At 40.0% G+C, this 22,458-nt stretch overlaps 1 protein-coding gene across 6 annotated transcripts in view; it reads left to right on the forward strand.

Annotated features, from left to right (window-relative positions):
• The window catches only part of LOC121635712 (neural cell adhesion molecule 2-like), a 466,780-nt gene that overhangs the window by 124,742 nt on the left and 319,580 nt on the right, over window positions 1-22,458 (forward strand). For 4 of the 6 annotated variants that reach the window (XM_041979020.1, XM_041979018.1, XM_041979019.1 and 1 more), the window contains exon 1: window positions 11,601-11,755. The exons of the other annotated variants lie outside the window; for them this stretch is intronic. In XM_041979020.1, coding sequence (XP_041834954.1) covers window positions 11,614-11,755 — 142 coding nt within the window. In that variant the 5' untranslated portion in view covers window positions 11,601-11,613. Of the gene's footprint in view, window positions 1-11,600; window positions 11,756-22,458 lie in introns of those variants that run through there. 6 annotated transcript variants of the gene reach the window in all.

A 22,458-nucleotide genomic window follows, 5' to 3' on the forward strand; every position in this document is an offset into this window, starting at 1 on the left:
TCTGGATGTTGAGCCTCTGGTAGCATTAGGCACCCCCGGGAGGTTCCCCAGGGCAAGACAGGTCAGGAGAGGCCGCCCCCCACGACCGGGCCATACAGGGATTGCAGCCAATGAGCCGCCACCAACCCCAGAAGGCACCCACCCCCCACATGCCTAGTGGGGAATGAGAGGAGGGGGAGGAGGACAGCGGTAAAGCCCAGACCCACGACACGCCACTTACAGGCCCGCCCATCTAGACGTCTCTTTCAGGGAAGGCCTTGCAGATTTCAGCAAGACAATGCTGAACCACATCCTGCACCCATCACAACAGCATGGCTTCACAGAAGAAGAGTCCGGCTGCTGAACTGGCCTGCCTGCAGTCCAAACCATTCACCAATAGAAAACATTTGGAGCATCATGAAACAAAAAGTCTGGCAATGAATGTCCAGGACTGTAGAGCAGCTAGAATCCTGCATCAGACCAGAATGGGACAATATTCCTCTTCTAAAACTCCAGCAGCTGGTTTTCTCACTTCCCAGAAGTTTCCAGACAGTTGTTAGAAAAGAGGGGATGCTACACAAAGCATCCTGTAACTTCTTGAGATGTATTGCTGCTTCACACATGCAGTGAATTAGGTAAATGTAGTACTGTACATAATGTGATATTTGCAGAGGTTCGAAGACAAGGTATTAGTGTGGAAGCCATGAGTAAGCAGGGCAGTACACTTGAACTGTGATTAACATTAATGTGATTATATGATGATACTGCAGCATGAACTTTTAAATTTTCCTACAATTTTTTCACATCTTCAAAATAGCCCATAATAATGGTGGGTCAGATGTACACAGCTGGGAGGATGACATGTTAACTTGTTCTAGCTCTAAAAAGACCTCAACAATAGATCGACTGTGCATATGGCTCCGCAGTGAAGTCTGCTCTTCAATACAGCCATTTAACTTGGTTGCTACAGTAACTGGGCTTACTGGGGTGACAGCAGTGATGACAGAGCGATCACTGACAGTCTGACTTCAAGAAAGGACACAAGGTTTTGAACTTGCACAACATTTTGTTTCCTTTCCCTATCACAAAAGAACTGCATTATGCAATAGTTTGCAACAGAAGTGTCAGCTCTCTAGCACTGTCATGTTTTTTTTCTTTGTTTTAAAAATACAGCTTAACACATCCTGACAGCAGCTACAAATCATTTAAAGCAAGCTGAAAAGGTGCCCGAGTAAACCTGCGTACTTAAAATATTGTTCAACTTAATATATATTTACCCTTGCACAGTAGTGGAGTCAGTCATCACCCCCATTAAATGAGAAGGAATCTGAAGAAAACCTGAAGTTGGTGCATTGGAGGGTTAATAGTCTGCCAGTAATTACACCACCTTCACCTACTGTGCTGTACAAAGCTTTGAAGTTGTATTTTTAGGCCATAAAAAATCATCTTGTCCTCACCAATTCCTAAAATGAATGGCGCAACTTGTTACACTTTTCATACTTTAGCAAAAACAAATTCAAAAGGCAGAAACTGTTTGTAAAAAGCAAAAGACAACAACAACAAAAAAAAAACCTTTCAGATTCCATAGAATTAAGGAGCTCAGAAGCAGCCAAATGCTGCTCAAATGTTATTGATTAACTGGTAGTGTGCTGGTCTGTAACCCAACAGGTTTATCCCAAGGTCAAATTGCATTTTGCAAACAATTTAGGAACGATCACATAAAAACAAAAAGTCCACCAGTAGTCTTCAGTTACCATGTAAGATGTTAAAGTGCATGAAAATGCAAATAGAGAAAGTCTGAAAAAGCACTGTAAAATCTAACTAGTTGGTTTTACTTAAAAAAATATATGCAAACTTGTTGCCTCGAAAAATTATTTATTATTAAGGACAATTAACTAAAATGGTTGTAGTTTGTCAAACTTTTACAAACTTCATCAACTTGAACTTTTCCTGTAAGTTCATGAGGTTTTGGAAGAAACTTAAATTGATCAATTTCACATTAATAAGAAGAGATGCTGGACAAAACGTTGGTTTTTATTGTCAACACACCTGAACTTAGAGTAGTTGATGGACTCAGAATTATTCTTGCTTTGCAACAGGAACTTGGTGTGGGCAGGTTTCTGCTATAATGTCAGACCACAGACATTTTTGGTGCAGCAGCTGCCTGGATAACCAGTAGGCCAACTGGAGAGCAGCCACATGACAATGTCAATATTATTAAAAACCCTTTATTTTCTGCATCAATCATCATTCTCACAGGTAAACTGTATTTTCATGTCTAGAACATACATTGAAACTATGGTGATTATTGCTTAAATGGAGACCAGAACATGATTTCCTGTCTGTTTAGCTCAGATCTGGTTTCCTCACAACAGAAGATTTGGAGATAGAGATCAAAGGTGACATAGTATAATTATTTTTATTTTTATTTTTTTTTTCAACATTTTTTTATTCTTAATTAATAATTTAAAAAAAGAAGAAAACTAGACAAGAAAATTTAAAACATTTTAACTTAGATGACTGGAAAATAGACAAGGCAGCTTATTTTAGATTTTTTTTTCCTCTTCCTGAAATCTAAACCTTTTTGTTTTAAATAAATAACTGATAAACCAAAGAAGTTAATCATAAAAACAGGTACTTTCAAAAAGTATTGTATAATTTCAACTATTACTAATTTGCCAGAGTAAAAATAAAAGTGTAAGTTTTTTACAGTGAATTATCTTTAATGATATTTACCATTCCTCAGGTAACTTAAATACAATCTTCTTTTTTTCTTCTTTTTTTTTTTTTTTTACATTTTTCCCCTCCAAGTTTCATATAACTTATTTAAGATTAGTATTAACAACTATAGAATGAAGTTCTGTCCACTAGATATATACTAATTAAACCAATGTTACATTTTACAGTGTGGAAGGGTTGCAGGTAATCTTTTGACCAGTGCTTCTTGGACAGACGAGACCAAAGTAGATATGTTTGGTCAAAATGCACAGCAATGTGTTTAAAAAAAAAAAAGAAATTCAACTTTCAGGCGCAGTGATTGAGGGGTGGTGATTTGGGCTAGTTTACAACTATGGACCTGGAAGCCTTGCAGTCTCTTAAATTCCTCTGTCATATCTGAAGACATTTGTCAAAGGCTAAAGCTTGGCTGAGACTGAAACATACAACAAACACAGCAGCGGATCTTCAACAGAATTAATGAAAAAGAAAGCAATCAAGGTTTCAGAGAGCTGTAAATAAACATTACAAGCTTCTATGAAAAAAACAAAAAGTAGGTTAACAACAGTGTGAGAAACTGATAACATCACAGAAAATTATTACTTCAAGTTAGAAAGGTTGTTCTACAAGCTGTTGAGTGTATTTAGTTTTTCCACACAGCTTCTGCATTTGGCTTAAATTCTGTAAAATAATGATACAATTTAACGTGCCACATGTTGCTCATTTGCATGTATATTTACATAATTTTAACAGCTTGTAAGTACCAGATTTCATTTTAACCTCAAATTGCTCCATTTTTTAGGTTTCCGATCTGCTCCACAAGGACTTTTTATTTTCACACCTTCCAGTTTCCACTTGGAGAGTTTGACACAATCTGTTCCACAACAAAATCCTGAGAGCCATTGTATCACCTCCAGAGGTGCTGGGCCAGGTCTGGATCAGACTGTATATAAAGGATGGGCGGAGCCTCCGTGACGTCACCTGTAGGTTTCTGAAGAGCAAAAGTGAAGCTCGTTGGGCATTCCCACCATCGTCATCTTGGTAGCATCACACGTGTTGTAAGTCCCGGAAAATCCAAAAATGGGCAAAGAGGTGGAGCTGAGAGGTGGACTGTGAAGGTGGGGTGGATGACTGACAACCATCAAACTCCGAGCTGCCTGTAACTAAGAGCTAACCAAGCTAACTCCAAACAACAGTAGCTAATTGGCTAATGAAAGTAGGCAGGCTACAGCTAAGACATGCTGTTAGCCAGCTAAAAACCGCGGTTGTGCTGCCCTCTCCCTTCTTGCCACAGATATTGGATACCTGTCAATCAAAAGGACACACCCCTAATTATGCTGAATTTCAAGATTAACCAATTAATTAACCTATTAATCCTAAAATGGATTTTTGTACCAGTCTTTAAACATGTTTATTTCTGCTGTAAATTTGGTCTTTTTAACATGGGAGTCTATGGGGATTTGCTCTATTTTGGAACCAGCCCCTAGTGGATGAGGGGGGAACTGCAATTTTTTTTTCACTTCCACATGGGCTTCACATTTAACAAGCAGAAGTTGCTGCTTGGTCAGGACTTTTCCTTGTCTGCCATGGTTACCCTTAAAGCATCAGTGTCAGGCAACGTTGGGGAACTATACTAGACTGAGCTATTTTTCTAACAATATAAAGTATAATCTAAAAGAGGACCACACACAGTTTAGTATCTGGCTGCAGAGTATCAGGCTTTAATCAGATTAATTCAACACCTCATTTGTTTCCAACAGGGAATCCTGCAAGTCTAAGATCTTTGTTAGAGATGATAATCACTCTCTTGAAAATTCCCACCATGTCTCATGTCAGGCCAGGTGAATTTACGGTTACCAAATAAAGTGTTTGCCCTACTAAATACAGTAGTAGCGGTTTAAAAGTTCCCCTGTTTCCATGATGGGTCCTTGACTGGTTCTTGACTGGTCCTTGACTGGTGCTTGACTGATCCTTGGCCGATCCTTCACAGGTCTGTGGGGGTAATGTAATCCCCCGCAATGACGTCGTCAGCGAGGCTCTGCCCCTAAGCAGCCCAAGTAAAAAAACAGCTGCAATCCCTCTTTTGTCCACGGGGAGGAGCAGTGATTTGATCTTGCTGCTCTCTAAACAGTTTATAATGAGCTGTGTCGCTCATTTGTTGCATTTTTGCCAACATTTAAAAAATGATTTGATTTGAAAATGGCGTCAAATAAATGTATCAAAAAAGCCCACATGTGTAGCTAATGGTGTTATGAGGCAAAGCACAACCTCCTCAAGTCGGCTAAGTGGTGAATGTCACTAGCAGCGAGCTTTCTAAACATCCCGAGGAGCGCTGCCAGCGGTCATTTGACTGCAACGTAAGTTATTCACAGTGGGGGTTGATACAGCTGCTGCATAACTGAATATTGACAAAATCATAACGTAATATCGGCAGGTAAAAATAACATAATACTGATAATGTGTAAAGCAGGGATCACAAAAGTCCGGACCCAGCCCAACCTATATTCTGAATTAGGCCTCAAAGTGCTATTATCCTAAGTAGATAAGTAAATAAATGGTTTATACTGTGAAATGAAGTGTCCCTGGATTTTATTCATAGCGATCTAGTGATAAAACGTGATAAAACGTCATACAGCTGTGTCTCAGCGGTGGGACAGCCGCCTGCCTGCTGTCTGAAGCAGGCACATGCGCAAAGGCTGGTAGGAATGACAGGAACCAGCAGCCTATCATCACACAGGGTTTGTGATCTTACAGCCAATCAGAAGCAGAGTAGGGCGGCCATTTATTACAACTCCATAGCCGTGATATACGACAGTTTGGCTGAGAAAGAGTCTCCCTGAGCGGCTCTGTGGAAGTTTAGACGTGCTAAACTGCTCGTAAATATTGATGTGTTTACTTTTCCAAACAAATAAGCAGGTAAAACTATAGACAACAACTATATAATAAAAGTCCTAAAATACCAGGTTCAGCCGTTTAGTTTTTAATACACTATAAGCATGATAGCGTGACTGGCGGTCATCAAAAGACCGCTGGCGGCGCTTCCAGTGTTTAACACTAGAAAACCCAGAGATTTCTTATCCCTCTACCATGCCCAGAGTACAACCAAAAGGCTGCCCGGTTTGAAATTAACAATTCAATGGCCAACAATTAGCACCTTTACATTTGTAAACACAGCCATTACCTGCCGTTAGCTGTTCAAGCATACTCCTTGGGGGGAGGAGTGTGCTTGAAAAGAGCCTTGTGGACTGTGCTGTATAGTTTCACTCACCACAAACGGTATTTGTGCTTTTGACCATTTCTCACATTTTCATGTACCCTTTATTGAGCATTGGTCATGTGAGTTTTCATCGTCATCACACTATTGTACGCCCAGCTTGCTTTCAAGTGAGAGATTATCACGTTTCTGTTTCCACAAAGGCAAGAAGGAAAGCATAATCAAGTATTTCAAATGAGAGATAATTACATTCCTTTTGACCTGGGAACAGAAAAGCAAAATCAATTTAATGTTCCTCACTTCCTAATATGGTGCAACAAGGTTCACAGTCCTCAATGTTTTTAGTAAAAAAAAAAAAAATTAAAAAACACCTTACTAACAGGGTGGAATGGAACATAACAGAGTGGAACAGAATATAACAGGGTGGAAAATATTTGTTCCCAATTCCAAATAAAAACGCTTCAATGGCCAGATGATCAGCAATGAATAAAGATATTTCTACAGTGATCCAGATTTTTTGTTTGTTGTTTTTTTTGTTTTACATTTTAGATTTTGTAAGAGATGGGTGTGTTTTAACAACAGCAGTTTTATCCGTGACTTTAATCGATAATTATTATCATTATCCAGTGTATAAAAATGTTGGTGTAAAAACGCCAAAGATAGATAAGCATGATGCTGAACTTCGTGGTCTTAGCTCCTGGTTTGGTGTGTCTTGTTCTGTTTATTATCATTCTGAAAGGTATACCAAGTTGTGGGCTGCATATATGCAGCCCACAACTTGAACAAAGGCTAAATTCCTCAACATTCGCACTTGCTCCATAAAATTACCATCTCCAAGGCTCCTCCACCACCACTTTGACTATGGATTGATAAGTAAATGAGCCGCAGTTTTGTAACTGTTGCATTGTCAAAACAGTTCTGTTAGTGTTGTCACACAAAATTCAGTAGACTAGTTGGTTCCTATGCAGTGAATTTACATGTTATTACAAAAATACACAATAATAAAATAGGCAAGTGGCAAGATTAGAATAATGTTATAAGTTCTGCGCAAAGACTCCTTTTTCATTTTCCAAAACAAAACTGACATAAACAATCTTGAAAAAAATGTGCACGTAGGCTATGAGGAAAGAATGAATGCAATGAAGTAGGGACTGGTTGAATAAACACGGTTTAACTGGACGCCTAAGCGAGCGCGTTGCAGGATGGCTCCAGATTTTATTGTCAAATGGTTCCAGGTCAACCAAGTCCGAACTGCTTAGAGCAGAGTCCTGCACGGTTCCGTTTTGCTACGCATACCTGCTCTAACCCGTTAGAATGACTCCCGAACCCGACTCGTCACCAATGTATTTATTCCATTTAAATCCGAACCAGACTGATGTTTAACCCGCGACCCGAGCCATTAACGCATCATTGCCATGCTGCACCGCTTCTTTTCCATTATTATAGCCTATTGTTGTTTTATCATTGTGTTAATCTAAAACACATAGATAGCCTATGAATGTTTATTTTAGGCTTGCTCAACATTTTTAAAACAGCTTTATATTCCTCTGACTGAACCATTTCAGAGTGAAGACTAAACCAGACCAGTGTGTTTTATTTTGCCACTGAGAGGTTATAATAGGCTACTCGGAGATTGCTGTGCTTTAACAAAATGTAATCCACCTTTCCTGGCAGCAGCTGTGTTCTCCGTTCCTGGACTACAAATCCGGCGGCAGAAAACTCTGCTGCGCAAATACCAGCGTAAAATAAACTTTCATATATTTTCTCTGTGTTGTTGTAGTATATTCTACGGAAGCGTCCAGCTGCCACAGCCATGAAAAAAATATCGAAGCAGTTTCTCGTTATAACGAGATAGATTCTCGTTATAACGAGATATAAATCACGTTTTAACGAGATGTATTTATCTCGTTATAACGAGAATCTTTCTCGTTATAACGAGATAAGTTAAAAATGTATTTATCTCGTTATAACGTGATAAGTTTATTATAAGAACATAGCGGTGCATATAGCCTTTATAATTTTCATTTTTATTGTCAGGAGATAACATATTATTAACTGAAAGCAGCGCGCACACCCTATTGTCACTCAGACACATGCACGCACCGTCTCACTGCGTGCAGGCAGGTGACGCACCGTGTTGCTTATAACGGTCTTGTGTGCAAGAATAAGGTCTGCACCAGCCTGTTAACGACCCATTATTTGAGTCAGGTATGCTGCAGTATGGACATACTGAAAACCTGCCGGACACTGGCTCAAGAGGTCCCAAGTTGGGGATGCCTGCTCTGTGGCAATTCAGACACACAGGCACCCACCGTCTCACTGTGCGCAGGCAGGTGACCTACGTGTTTCTCATAACTGTCCCACATTTCTGTACAGCAATAAACCAGAGTAGAACAATTAATCATTGTCAAAAAGAACTGAAAAGTTTCTGCTTGATGAGTATATTTTCCATGAAATGTATTTTGCTCCAATATAGGTCGTAACAACATCTGCATACAGTACAGGCTATGTTCTTATAATAAACTTATCACGTTATAACGAGATAAATACATTTTTAACTTATCTCGTTATAACGAGAAAGATTCTCGTTATAACGAGATAAATACATCTCGTTAAAACGTGATTTATATCTCGTTATAACGAGAATCTATCTCGTTATAACGAGAAACTGCTTAGATATTTTTTTCATGGCTGTGGCAGCTGGACGCTTCCGTAATATTCAGATGATAAAACAACAATATAATAAAAAAGAAGACTTGGAAGGAGGAACAGCGGTGCAGTAGGCTATGGCACACGTTAACGTTAAAAAGCACATTGCTTGTTGTAAATACTTGGTTTATGCTTTAAGAGGTAAATATTTTGGTTAACATGTTGAAGAAATTTCGTTGTTTCTTTTTTCATCTCTTGCTATGCTATTGAATTTGGCAACATTAACATGGAAATTCACTGCATTAGGACCGACTAGCCTACTGAATTTCTGGTAGCATGACAACACAAACTGGACTCGTTTGACTACCACTCTTACCCAATGTGCAACAATCACAAAACTGGGTCACTTGTTCAGCTGCCTCATTGCGGCTCATTTACTATCAATCCACAGTCAAAGTGGTGGTGGAGGAGCCTAAGAGATGGTAATTTTCTGGAGCAAGTGCGAATGTTGAAGAAGGCGCATGTTCAAGTTGGGGGCTGCATACAGTACCTTTTGGAATGGTAATCAGAGCGTGTCGGGGAATAGCCCACCTGGAGGGGTGACGTAATCGGGATTCCCGGCGAGCAGGAAGTCGCAGCACAGCGAGTGTTGGATGTCCCCCCGCGATTAGACACATTGAAGTGGAAGAAATTATCTCCGATCCTGCGTGGGGCTTTTATCTGTCGCCCTGTCTTCTTATGGTGGTGAAATAAATAATATGAGAATAAAATAACCCTTCCTAGCTACTTCAAACAGATTCTGTGTTGCTTGATCCAAATCTGATTTGTCTATGTTAATAATGCTAATATTAAAAGATTAATCAGTATGATAAATACATCCTATTGAGAATAGAGCTAGGGGCTGTGATCCAGTATTTGAAAGGTTTTATTAACCTACTAGCATTCATTTCTGAATAAAACAATTGGCAGCGCACATGCATGTTACAATTTCACATTCCACGTCAAACGATGATTATGTTTTAAGTTTTATGCATTTTTATGAATTGTGACTGGCCATCAGAGGTGCTTTGAGTGGCGCCTCTGCCGGTCAGTGTAAATTCAGATAAAATCTGACAGACTACGGGCGATGAGAAGTCTGTGAGAGAAGCGCCATCTTCTGGGTCTACCCTATATTACAAGGAATGGGTGGAGTTTGATTAAAACATCGACACTCCCAGGAGAAGGAGGGGGCCTCTCTGGCGGCTGGAAGTTGGAAGGCAGCTGGCTGGAACTGGAATGGAACTGGGCTGGAAGCCAGCAGGTATTCGGCTGGCTTTCAGCTTGGATGGGAACTTTTAAACCGCTACTACTGTATCTGCCATCAAACAATTTATAAATAATTCACAGTTGAACACATCTTAAGGCACAAAGGCTCTCTGTTTACTTTCTCATGTCTAATTCATCCTGTGAGTTTACTTTTATCATAGAGTTTGCAGTGCTTTCAGAATGGTTACAAACATCAATCGGAAGATGAATCGCTAGGTGTACAAGTCCCTGCAGCCTTTTAGTGCAAGGAATGCAGTCAAGTTAAAAATGACAGTGTTTTCCCCCACCAAGGTGCTACAGAAAAAAAAAAAAAAAAAACTTGGAGATTTAGCTGCACACTCTGGTATTTACTCAGTGGCGGTTGTGGCTCGTTTTACGCCGTGGGTGAACACCCTGCTTTGCCAGTTTACTTGATCAGCAGGCAAATAGGAAGCATACATCCCAGAAACATTGGAAGAAATTTAAATATTTCTCTCTCAACAGTGCATAAATTAAGTAATTAAAGAGACTGGAGTCATTTTAGTGTGAAAAGGTGAAGGTCTAAATTGGACACCAGTGACCTTTGTTCCCCCATACACTGCACTGCCAAGCACTAACTTACCTTGTCCAGAGGTGGTGCCAACTCCAGTCTTATCTGGAATGAACCATCACGCTGTGGAAATATAGTTTGTTACCACAACAATCTGTTGTCAAGACTTTTTTTATTTTTATTTTTAAAGAAATGCACGCTGAGTGCTCCAGACCAAAGAAAAAAAGGAGCTTCAGATTGTTGTCAACAACAAACTCCAAACTCAGACTCTTTGATGGTATGGAGTTCTTTTACTGGAATGTCAACATGCTGAAAAATACAATAGGATTAGGTATTTCATACTACTGTCAAATAATCAAAGGAGGCAAGGCTTATTTGTATAACATTTTATGTACAAGACAACTCAGTGTTTAAAATAAACCATTAAAAGTACTACAGCAAGCTGCAAAACAAACATAAAAAGAGAATTACAAAGAGGGAAATTAGAATAAAACTAGTTCTGTTCATCTTGGGAGAGATTCCACTCTATTAATAATTATATTTATTATGACTACCAGTTGCTTTTTTTCCCCACTTCATTTAATTGAAATCCCAAAGATGATTTGCAACTCAACTGGTTTACACTATCCAACTGAGCAAAAAATAATTTGATTTTCAGAAATTGTCTCTACTTGATTTCATCCTCTTGCTCCAAAATGCTGTAGAAATTATGGTTCCGGACAAAAATTTAAAAGTATTCCCTACAGCCAATGTAAAAAGGTGTTATTACCTGCATGCAAGAAAACATTTTCTTGTTTTGCCAGAAAATTTGAGATAAATATGTGCTGCAGCATGTGGTGGTGGATTACAGGGGCCCACTGTTTAAAAGGTGACAATGCTAGAGCAGGTCACCAGAAATCCTTGCTGCACTCGTGCTGACAAAGATTTGTACTAATTCGGATTAAATACATTTCCTTCTTACCCCCCCCCTTCCAATAAATAAATAAATAAATAAAAAGATAAAAATAAAGTCATGCACATCATGTTTGGCTTGGTGCTTCATCATCTTCTCTGTTTCCTGCCAACAGCTTCCAGCAGTGAGGCTGGAGAGGAGTGATGCTGTAGGGGGGTCCTCAGCGCCGAGCAAGCACGAGCGTCGGGCGGGAGCGCGCGCATAGGAAGGAAGGGAAGGGAAAGGAAGGAGATGAGGCAGATCAGTCGCCAGCGGAGCCCGGGACGGCGGATGAACGGAGCAGAGCGTGTGTGTCACCCTAGTCGTTTTTTTTTTACAGCAGCTGAAAGCAGCGGCCGGCAGCCCCGAACCTGCCCCAAAATGATGCTGAAACTGGTCTATCTACTCGGGATGTTCGTCTGCAGCAGTCAAGGTAAGGTATGCGAGCCCCCAGTGTAGGGGGAGACCTGCAAGCTTGGTGACTTTGTGGACAAGTTATGTGCCATCTTGATCTGCGGCAGGGCAAAGAGAACTGAAAGCAGAGAGAGGTGGATTGTTTAAGTGGACGTTGTTTGGTAGTTGGAGCACGTCTTGTAGGGGCCAGAATGCGTTCTCCCTGAAAAGGGGGATTATGATGGGGTCCTTTTTAGGGGTGAGACACACACTGCACTCCTTGGACAAAAACTGCTCTCGTTATTTCACACTGCCGACTCTGTAGTTTCTGTAATGTTTTAGAGGAGCCTTTATGATGCTGCAATGTTTTGGTGTGATAATTTAGAGCTGCGATCGTTCTGGTTTAATCTTTCTTAACTTGAAACGGCATCATACATAAAAACCTGCATTTTAAGTCGAGATTCTGAGCAGTATTTGTTTAGACCACCGCCTTCTTATTTTCCCATCTCACTCTGTCCGGTGCACTCAGTCTTGCAGTGCTGTAGATGGAGACAGCGCTGAAACATCTCCCTCAGTCCGCATCCTGCGATGATGGGAGATTTGTGATCCGACTTCACAGTCGGAGATGCTTCTGAAAGTTTGGACATATGGGCTGTATTTGCTGCAACAGAGTGACACCTTACTGTTAATTAGCATTCGCGTGCGTGGCTGCACGCGCAACCGTGTGCTGCACTGAGAAGCGTTTACACAACTGCGCTTTTTTATTTGGTCGTTGTTGCCTCTTTCTTTCTGATATATGCGTTTCTGATTCTGCGTCCATTGTAGAAAAAGACCCAATTCCTCAAGCTCCAAATAGGTAGAATACATGTTTCTTGAAATGCTAAATTTAGGCTCTTAGAGCAAGATTTGCTGTCAGATTAAATGTACTCAAACAAGGCAGGCTGTGCCAAAACATTGCTAAAATTATTGGCCTGTCTCATCATCTTAGTGTGAATATCACACTTATTCAAGAAAATAGCTCAAGATTCAAAAGCAAACAGAGTTTTTTTCTTTTTTTCTTTCTTTTTTTTTTTCTTTCCACGTTTTAGCTGTGTGGTCACACACGCTTCCTGACGCACAACGGCAGATGGGGGTAGAGCGCTGCAAAGTAGCGCCAAGAGTGAAGCCATAAGCCCCTGGTCATAAAAGCATGTTGCATGCAGATATTGCCCTACTGAGGTACCTCATGACTTCAAAGTCGGAGTAGAAATAGATGAATTTGAATGGCACATGTGACAGAAGATGTTAGCCTGTGCCTAAGGTGCACGCTCTAATTATTCTTGTGGCTTTAAAACAATTCCCAACATACTGCACCTGAGTAAGATACTTTGTACCACAGAGATCACCATCCTTTGACATTTCAGTATGACATCAGTCTAATGGCAGCTCACTTCTTGCCTAGTTTAATCAGTAGACGCTTGGAAAATCGTGTCACGACTGAGAGGAAGATGAAGAGGATGCGTTCAGAGCACTGCTTCTGTGAATTGTACTTTCATTTATTATTAATCCTACAGAGGTCAAACAAAGACAGATACTACTGTTCATAAGCCTTAACTGGAATATTCATTGCTTTGTTACTTACCCTTTGTTGCAGTGGTGTTACACCATCTTGCCAACCAATTTCCAATCTTATCATATTTTTTGCGATTGCAAAGTCCACACAAAATGACTTGCTCGACAATGAAAGCAGCTTGCTGCAACGTGGATAAAAAGGGTATTGGAGAGTTAAGGGGGACGTGGATGAGTCTGAATTGGACTCTCAGTGCTCAGTATCTTTTATCTATGTGGGGGCTTGGAACAGACACTAATCCGTCAGTGAAAGGGCTAGAACAAGAAAGAGGTATTGTATTTTCTTTCAGCGATTCATGTCAACAGGAATCATCTACAGCAGGTGCCCCGGCTCGTACACCAATTCTGCAGAGACCCTCCTTTCTGGCCCCACTGGCTCCTGAAGGAAAACATTTGCTTTGAACTCCCAGCTTACTGTCTTGCCCGCAATTGAGTATGCATCCTTGAAGGTTTATGTATTTGGCTGTTACAGACGCTTAGTACAATGAATTATATGCTTGCTTGGGCTCACCCGGGACTTGCCACAGCAACGTTAAGTGGCGTAATTAAGATATTTCTCTCTATCTCTTGGGGGGGAAATGTCAGTTGCTCAGGGCTTAAAAGATTTATGCCCTTGTGCTTAAGTGTCTCTCATTGCACCCTGAACCCAGGCTTATGCATGTTTCAGGTTTGCTTACATCCAGTTGGGGTTTATGTGCATGCTTCCACAATCAAACATAAATGCAATGCACATGTACACACTTAGTTGGATGTGCACATGCTTAGCTTCAAACTGCACAAATGAATCATTAGCTACTTACCATGCCAGAAAAATCACACCTCTAATCTTGCAGGAAGTATTGCTTTTTCTGACAATCTACACCCTAGAAGTTTCCTGTCATGTTTATAATTTGATCCCAGAAGAATGCTTTCGAACAGTTTAGGTTGTGCAACAACAATCAAAAATTCCTGTTAATGATATGCAGAGTTCTTCACCAAAAGAAATGGCCTGTGTCTTTTTCCTGTAAGGTGAAATTGATTGTGTTATTTGATTAATAGACTGGGAAAGAGAGTCCACATATAGAGAGCATATATATATATATATATATATATATATATATATATATATATATATATATATGTATATATATATATATATATATATATGTATATGAAAATGGAATCACTCCCTGGAGGCAGCTGCGTGTGAGACATCAATTTAAGGAACGTCCAGAGTCAGCAGGGCTCTGAATTGTACAAAGGGCAATCTCAGTGTTATGGAAATGCTATTTATTTGCCTGCAAGCTTTTGATTCCATATGTGTGCCCTTTAGCTCTTGATCTGCCGAGTTCAGGCCTTAGCTTTGCATTTGTACATTGTGTATTCGACAAGTTGAGAATGTAATATTCTAAACACCTGGATACTCAAGAAAAGCATCTGTGCTGTAGGGTTGTTGGCTTGCTGAGAATGAAATGAGATGGAAAGGAAATGAGTCATTTTTAGATATGAAGCAGCCACATTTTCTAACTCCTGCTTTTATATTTTCCAGTCTATTTCCAAACATGAACACTGAACTATTAAATTATCTAATAGCGGGCTGCTTTTTATTTATTTGTTTTTTTATTTTTTGCCTAAATACCTGCTGTCAGCAGTTCCAGGAAACTCAAATCACTTTTGATCAACCTCAAACCATAGAAACCCACACATAGCTCAATGAACAGAACCACAGGCCACATGCCAAGAGTCAATCAGAAGGCCTGCAAATCAACCACAAACATTTGCACAACAATTAGCAAGAGGTTCAAAAGTGTTAAAAGAAAATAAATAAAGAACTGGGAGACATAATGATAAGCCAATCGGATCCTTGAGACACAGCAGGGCTATTTTTACACTGCAGATCTTAGGTTAGATAAGAAAATGGGACAAATGGAGGGACATCATGATGTTACAGGGAGCTGAGGAAAGTTGGCTTTTTTTTGCTATTAAGCCACTATATACCAACAGCCAGGGAAATGTGGATTACCTGTCTTGTTTTTCTGGTGTGTAACACAACATCTGCATTTTCAAGCCTCATTGTTTTTCTTAGCCGGTTCAACATGTTGAATCGGCATCACTGAGAGATTTCACTCATTTAGTACTTGACAGTGTCATCCTCATGTGCTGGAGTAGATAGTACATCCTTGTTTGCAGTTGGATGTGGTCTCTTTTGGAGTACGATGTGTTTGCCACTGCAGGTTCTTGATTTCAGTTTGATGGCAATGCGACCTTAGAGTTGACTGGCTGATGCAGTGCAGCTGATACAGTCCACTTCTACCCATTTTAAACAGACAACACTCACTTCTTTCAACACTTTAAAGCCTGGTACACACACAACAGTTTTTGGGCTGTTTTTGTCCCGATTTTACCTCTTTCCGACCTTGGAGAGCAAACGCCCAATCTTCGTGAGATTTCCCTGTCCAATCATCATTTGGTCTGTGGTGTGTTACGAGCCGATTTGTCCCGATAATCCGCTCCGAAACGGTTTGTAGCCGACAATCAGGAATATTGTGTTCAATACATGTTCAATATTTCAGAGCCAATTTCAGAGGAACGCCAATGACTCGTGCTTTCTGACTGCGTGGGTGGTGACATGGAACGGAATGTAGCCAATCAGAGAGCGAGCTGGCTGGGGAACAAGGAAGTAAATAAAGTCCGTGTTCACACCGTCTCCAGTCTGTTATTTTTTCTGGCTTTTTCTGTTAACAGTAGTCCCAAGACCACCATCATTCCCTCATCCTATATATCCTTTTCCATGCTGGGTGTTGTGTTTTCCGGTTGTTGCTATGTTTCTTCTTCTTTGTTTTTTGCTGGTTGTTGCTATGGTTCTTCTTCTACGTTTCGACGTTTGTCATACTCGGAGGACTAGATTGTAGATGAGTTGCGGGACAGCATCGTTATGTGTGTGTTGTTCTGTGATTAGATTATCAGCGCACACCACACACAGTGTGATCAAAACTGTTTAATGCCTGATTTTTTATCTTCACGTATGAGGCCCCGAACTGATGGGTTTAAAGAAATTGAAAGAAATTTAAATCCTTCATTTAAATGAATTGATTGAAGGGGAATGATTTCTGTTTTCAGTCCTGACCAATCGAGGAGCTGTGTTTTCTTCTTCTCTCTGATTTTGTTTTGTTTTTGGTCAGTGGTTGTGTCAGGTAATATCACCCCTAGTAGGTAGATGTTGCAACTGTGTGACGTTATCCAGGTTTGGTTTAGGAAAGTGCAGTGTGAAAGCAAACTAAATGATGATGTGGTGACGATGAGAAATTTTCCATTTATTTGATTTCCTGAACTATCCTGACATGAATTGTCTCTGAGGGTGCTTTTATAGCTATTTGTCCACTTGACTTGGTATGAATGGGGACTTGGTTCAGTTCAAATCAAGTCAAACTTCATTTATAAAGCACTTTTCATGCAACAGTGCTGCACGCCATCCACCCCCACCCCTCTTGCCCTCTCTCAACATTTTGTATGTCCCTGTTTGCTTTCACATTAAATAATTAAATGAACCGAACCTTTTGAGTAACGTATTGCCTTCCTTACCAGAGGGGGTGTTGTAATGATTAAGAAGGGAAATTCTAAAGGAAACCAAGACAAATGCTGGAGTAGAAAATAAAAATCCATTGGCAATTCCGGAAAAATCCCATTTCCACCGCATAATTGCAAAATGTGGAACTGCATCTAAATTTTGCAAACTTGGGTTGATCGTGTTTCTATCAGAGCTTATACCTCATTTTCAACATACATTGAACCTTGCAATAGATTCTAAGGCTTCTCTCCTCTAAGTTCATGACTGTCCTGACTCTCCTTCCATGAGTCCCTGCATGTTTACAGTCTTTGCTGCAAGACTTCCCCATGGTTAACTTTGTAATTGGCGACACATAAATGTGGATGTCCTGCCATCTACAAAATGTATACAAATTAAGCACAGAGGGTGTGACGGGAAATCCTCTGGGAAGTTTATCTGTAAGTGGCAGCATCTCTCTGTTGGCCGTTGTGGTTATTAACAGTGTGTCTGTAGAGTTATGTATTTACAAATGTCCTTGAATAGGATTTATACTCATGGCTCTCCTGATTTGTGGTTGTTTGCTATAATGGGGAAAAAAGGGCAAAAACAGAAAATGATCAAAATATGATCAAGAGATAAATGACCTGAAGAGGAACTGTTAAAAATGCATAAGGAGTGGTTTTCTTTCTTTTTAAATTCTTACAGCGAAGCATTATGTCATATAATCCATCTGTGTACCTTAAAGTTGCTTTGATCTCAGTTTAGTTAAAATATTTTTAATTTTATCGACTAAGAGATCATGCTAAAAGGGGGAAATGATTTTGTAGTCAAAGATAAAGCACGAGAGAAGAGATGAGAGTCCATTTATGAGCTTTAATTGATCAACATTTGGAATATTATGAATAAACTCACTTCTTTCTGAGGCAAGGTGCAGAAACACATGCATGTTCAATAATCTGTCTGCCAACGTTGTTCTGTCTTCACTTGCATCGCCCATTTTATCACTGAAGTGACTAATGTGCTCTCTAGGGAGTCTCTCCCAACCAGAAGCACGGAAATGCAGATACTCTGAGCAGTTGGGGTCCTTGTGCAGGAGGAGTTTGGCACCGCTCATTAAATTCTACCATTCTCCAATCCCAGAAAGGGAAAATTAGAGCAATGAGAAGATTTATATGGAGAGAGGAAGAGATTATGTTTAAAAATTCATTCAATTCGAGTGAATCTGATTGCGTCTAGTTAAATTGCATTGCCTGAAATTGAATCAAACTCTATGTAGTCGCACTGTGCCAAAATTAATAAAATGTAATTGAATCCTGTCGAGATGGAATCAAATTAAGGCAGACTGATGTAACTGGAGGAGGCAGCTGCTTCACGTTGCCGTGTGCTCCTCTGGGCTCATCTACTGTTTTACATTAGCTTGCTACTAGCCAAGCAGGAGACCCTTTGGCTCTTGCTTCTGTCTGTCCTGCCAGTCTAAATACCATTCTAACTAGCAGGCTAATAGGCAGAGCCAGGATGCCAAGGTGACAACAGAATCAGTGGGCACGCTGGCTCGCTGACAGATGGATGGAGGAAAGTGGTTGCTCAGTCTTCCTCTCCCTTGTTTGTTGCTCACTTTCTCTAGCATTCACATTCACATAGTTCACAGGCTGCCTCTCCAAAGTGCTTCCTCTCAGGGGACGCAGCACTGTTGGTCAGGGGCTTACTTTTGGGTTTGGGCACTAGCAAGCATGATTAGATGAAGAACAGGGGGATGAGGGGAAGAAACATTAAAGGAGAGCTCCAGAACCACACCAGCTTGTGCTGTGTGCTTGGAGTGACCCACTTACATCATATTTATAACCAGACTGAAGCCTTTGGGTTTGCTTCAGAGTTGGCTGACTTGAGTCATGTGAAATTTAATTGAAGAATTATTTTCACGACATAATTCTTTCATGGACAAAATGAAATGAAAGCAGACGGTCTGGTTGGTAGGACAGACTGTAGAAGCATGCTGACGTGGTGGGGTCGCTATCATTCATTGGTTTGTATTCTGACATTTTACACATAAAGCGTCCAAAGCTAATCTCAATAATCTCACTTTTGAAAGTTGACATAGACAGTTATTTAAAGGCCATTGAGGGTGGAGAGATGCAAAGATGTGTTAAATTAACTGTGATGTGTGTGTGTGTGAAATATAAGTTTGCACACAGATGCTAATCTTCCCTGAAAAACAGAAAACCATGAGGGATATTTAAACTGTTGAATATGGCATCTTAAAAGTTGCTTAATTAGGCTGTTTTGGAGGTTGCAAAAGCTCTTGGGATTTACTGTTTGCTTGTTTTATCTAATAGACATTATTGTCCAGTTTGTTTACTTATTCAGATCTGTCCTTTCTCAGGTAAAAGTAGCTGAGATTGCTCTGGTGGTCTGGTAGTAAAATTAGCAACTCTTCTGTTTAGCACTGTGTTTCCACATAGCTTTGGATACATAGGAATTAGCTTGCCCATTCATTCCCATGAGGATCTTCCCTCTGCTTTACTGTTGCCTTGAAAACTTAAAATGAATAACATTAGCATTGAATTTCAGAGAGGCCATGCTGTGTTCCAAGAAGTTGGAAAAACAAATCAGATAACAGACTAACAAGTTATTCCCTCGACTATTGATAGTAAAACTAAACACTTTTAATTTATTTTTAAATGATAACCTTAAAGGCATTTTTAAACGAGAATAGCAATGAACTGATGAATGCTGTAGTTTATTGTGCAACTAGCACACAATCCATCTTCATATTCCATAAAACTTCATGTAAAAGTTGGAAATTAGGCTTCAGGGTTCATTTATGCTTGTTTTTTTGTTTTCAGAGCGCTTGCAGATGTCGAGCCAAATGGAGCAGTACCACTAGAAATTACAGGGGCAGTGTTGCGCAGTAATGCCATGAGGCTGTGATGAATTTAATGGCTTCACAGGCCACCACTGTCATCTCTTTTTCTGTCTCTCATGAGAATTTGCATTATCACGATCTCTCTGTTGCCATGTTTGCTATCGTACAGTATTACTGAAACTGACTTGGAAGTAAACTGAAGTCTGCGCTGCACTCTAGTTAATGCATAGGCTAACAACCATGCCAACGCAAAGCACACATGGGACAGTGACGTTTGACAAACTTTGAAACAGACGTATCTATTTACATATGTAAAGGAAGCATAAATAACCTTAAATCTGAATTAATCTTAAATCATTTTCATAGATGCATACTAATTTCTCAGTGTATTTGTATCAGACAGTGCAATGTATTAAATGCCCTTTCTTAAAATTCGTTTTTTACATATCTCTTTTTACATATTAAATATCTTGATGGCTGTTTAATAGTATCACAAGTGGAAAGCAACGTAGAGGTGTTGTTCAGAACACTTTATTTTACTTAGTAGGGTTTGTGGAAAATCTGCACAAAAAGTCTTGAGTGAAAGCAGTGAACGTGTGTTTGCATAATTGTTATCTCCTCTGAACATTTTGGGTCTGCAATGCACTAGTTAAAGCAGTTTGTGGGTGCTTTTTCTGCACAGTAATGAATGTTTAGGTGACTACTCATAAGGATGGCCATTTGTTATTTTCACATATGTTTAGAGAGGGAATATGTCTTTAAGTATACAGGAGGTGTTGTTGAAAAGCAAATGCTTCTTCACACTCTTAACCCCCCTAATTTTTTTTAAGCAAAAGGAAACCACACTTTTTGCTCATCCTTGTTTGTTATATTGCACTTAAAGTAACAAGTTAACAAGACTTGAGGATTTTTTTTATTGTTCAGCCTCCTCATTTTATGATCTGCCATAAAGATTTTTCTGCAAACACAATCCTTATGTGCAGCTGACGTGTTAACACAAATTAAAAAAGTAATTAAAAAAGTAAGCAGGGGCATAGAGTTTGTTTATTTTGTATCTCTTGCATACTTAACCAGTGGTTTTGCATACATCTATCAGCAGTGTTGTCTGTAAAGACTGCTGTGCAAAAATGTTCATGTGATCCTTGAAGAATAAAGGGGAATTGGAGAGATGAGGAGTTTGGTACAGACATCAACAGGAGACTGCACAGCAAATCAATCAGAAAGAATAAGACCTTTCAATGAGTTATTGCTGTGAACATATTTTCATAGAAGTGCAGTGAATTAAGAGACTGTAGCAGGTGAAGTGGAGGACGGGTGCCAGCCCAGTGACAGATGAAGTTTGGATGGCGGTTAGATGGACGGATGGCAGGAAGAGCCAGTTGAATGACAGATTAACGGACAGCTGACTGTGCTAACATTGAGACATACTACCATAATGAAGAGAAGCTATTCTTTGGCAGCCAAATAACAATATTTTTCTACTTCTACCTGCTGGATGTGGGCCTTTCGTCAGTTGAGCCTTAGTTATGTCAGCGGCAGAGGCTGCAGAACGGGGTCCATCACAGTGAATGAGCAAAGCTAAAAATAAGGGTGTTAGGTGGCAGACACTAATGAGAGAGAGACCCAGGCTTATGGGCACACCTATCACTGTAATGAGAAAACCCCGGGAGGGGCTTCTATTACTGCAAACAGTCTCAGACATGATGTGAGCTTTTTGAAGTTTCTGGAAAGGAAAGTCTTCAACTCTAAAACTTTTTCAGCACTGAGTTTACTGTCATCAATGATTAGCTATAATTTCCAACAGCCTCATGGCAGTTTTACCTATAATTTCTTTAATTGTGTACTTTAAACCTATTTTAAGGGGTGACAAAGTCCATATTAAGACACAGCAGGTGTAGCAGTGCAATATGCACATATGGCTTTGATCCAATAGACCTGACTTCAGCTCCTGTCCTGGGCCATTACACTGCACTTTCTCTCACTCTCCCTCGCACTGAAAGTAAGTAAAGATACCAAAATCCCTTGCCTGGGGTTAGGCAACTAAACTACTTGTTCGAAGACGGGAAAAATATCAGTGCTTGCCTTGGAATACGCCCTCTTGTAGTGCTTACGACATGAGAGAGAGCTCCATTTTATAAGCTCCCAGGCTGACAAGTTATTCCCATCCTACAGATGGAACAGCTAGACTAAAACAACAATTTGTCTTGAGACTGCACTATTTGTTTGAGCAAAGCTTTTAGAACTGTAGCTTTTTAAATAGAAAATATGAGGGCAGTGTATAAACATGCCATCTCAGAATTGCGATCATTATAGTCAGTGTTTCAATCACTTCTGATTGGTTTTTACGTACGCTTAGATTGCTATGGCAATGTGGCCCCTCGTAATGTCTATTTTAATTAAACTCTAGAAGCAATAATGACCTCTTGGACTCTAAAGATCAGTGTTTCTGACTTCAAACCTGCTCAACATTGACGGCCTGCTCAACAGCTGAAATAAATCCAATAAAATAGAGCACAAATCAAGTGAAAATAGAAAACAAGAAACTGAAAACTATATCATAGTGGTGACCTGAGTCTTTCTGAGCTAGGCTGCTGGCCTTTTGATCAGTGTCCCTTCAGACTTAACATATTAAGTTGTCTGCTGAATGATTGTGCTGTGCAGCAATCATATTTCCTTGAATGCATTCATGCATTCACCCATTTCAACAGCAGGCCCTTTGTTTGTCATTCTAGTTAGCTAATTAAGC

This window comes from Melanotaenia boesemani, chromosome 24 (assembly GCF_017639745.1).
Source record: "Melanotaenia boesemani isolate fMelBoe1 chromosome 24, fMelBoe1.pri, whole genome shotgun sequence".
NCBI classification, from domain to species: Eukaryota; Metazoa; Chordata; class Actinopteri; order Atheriniformes; family Melanotaeniidae; genus Melanotaenia; species Melanotaenia boesemani.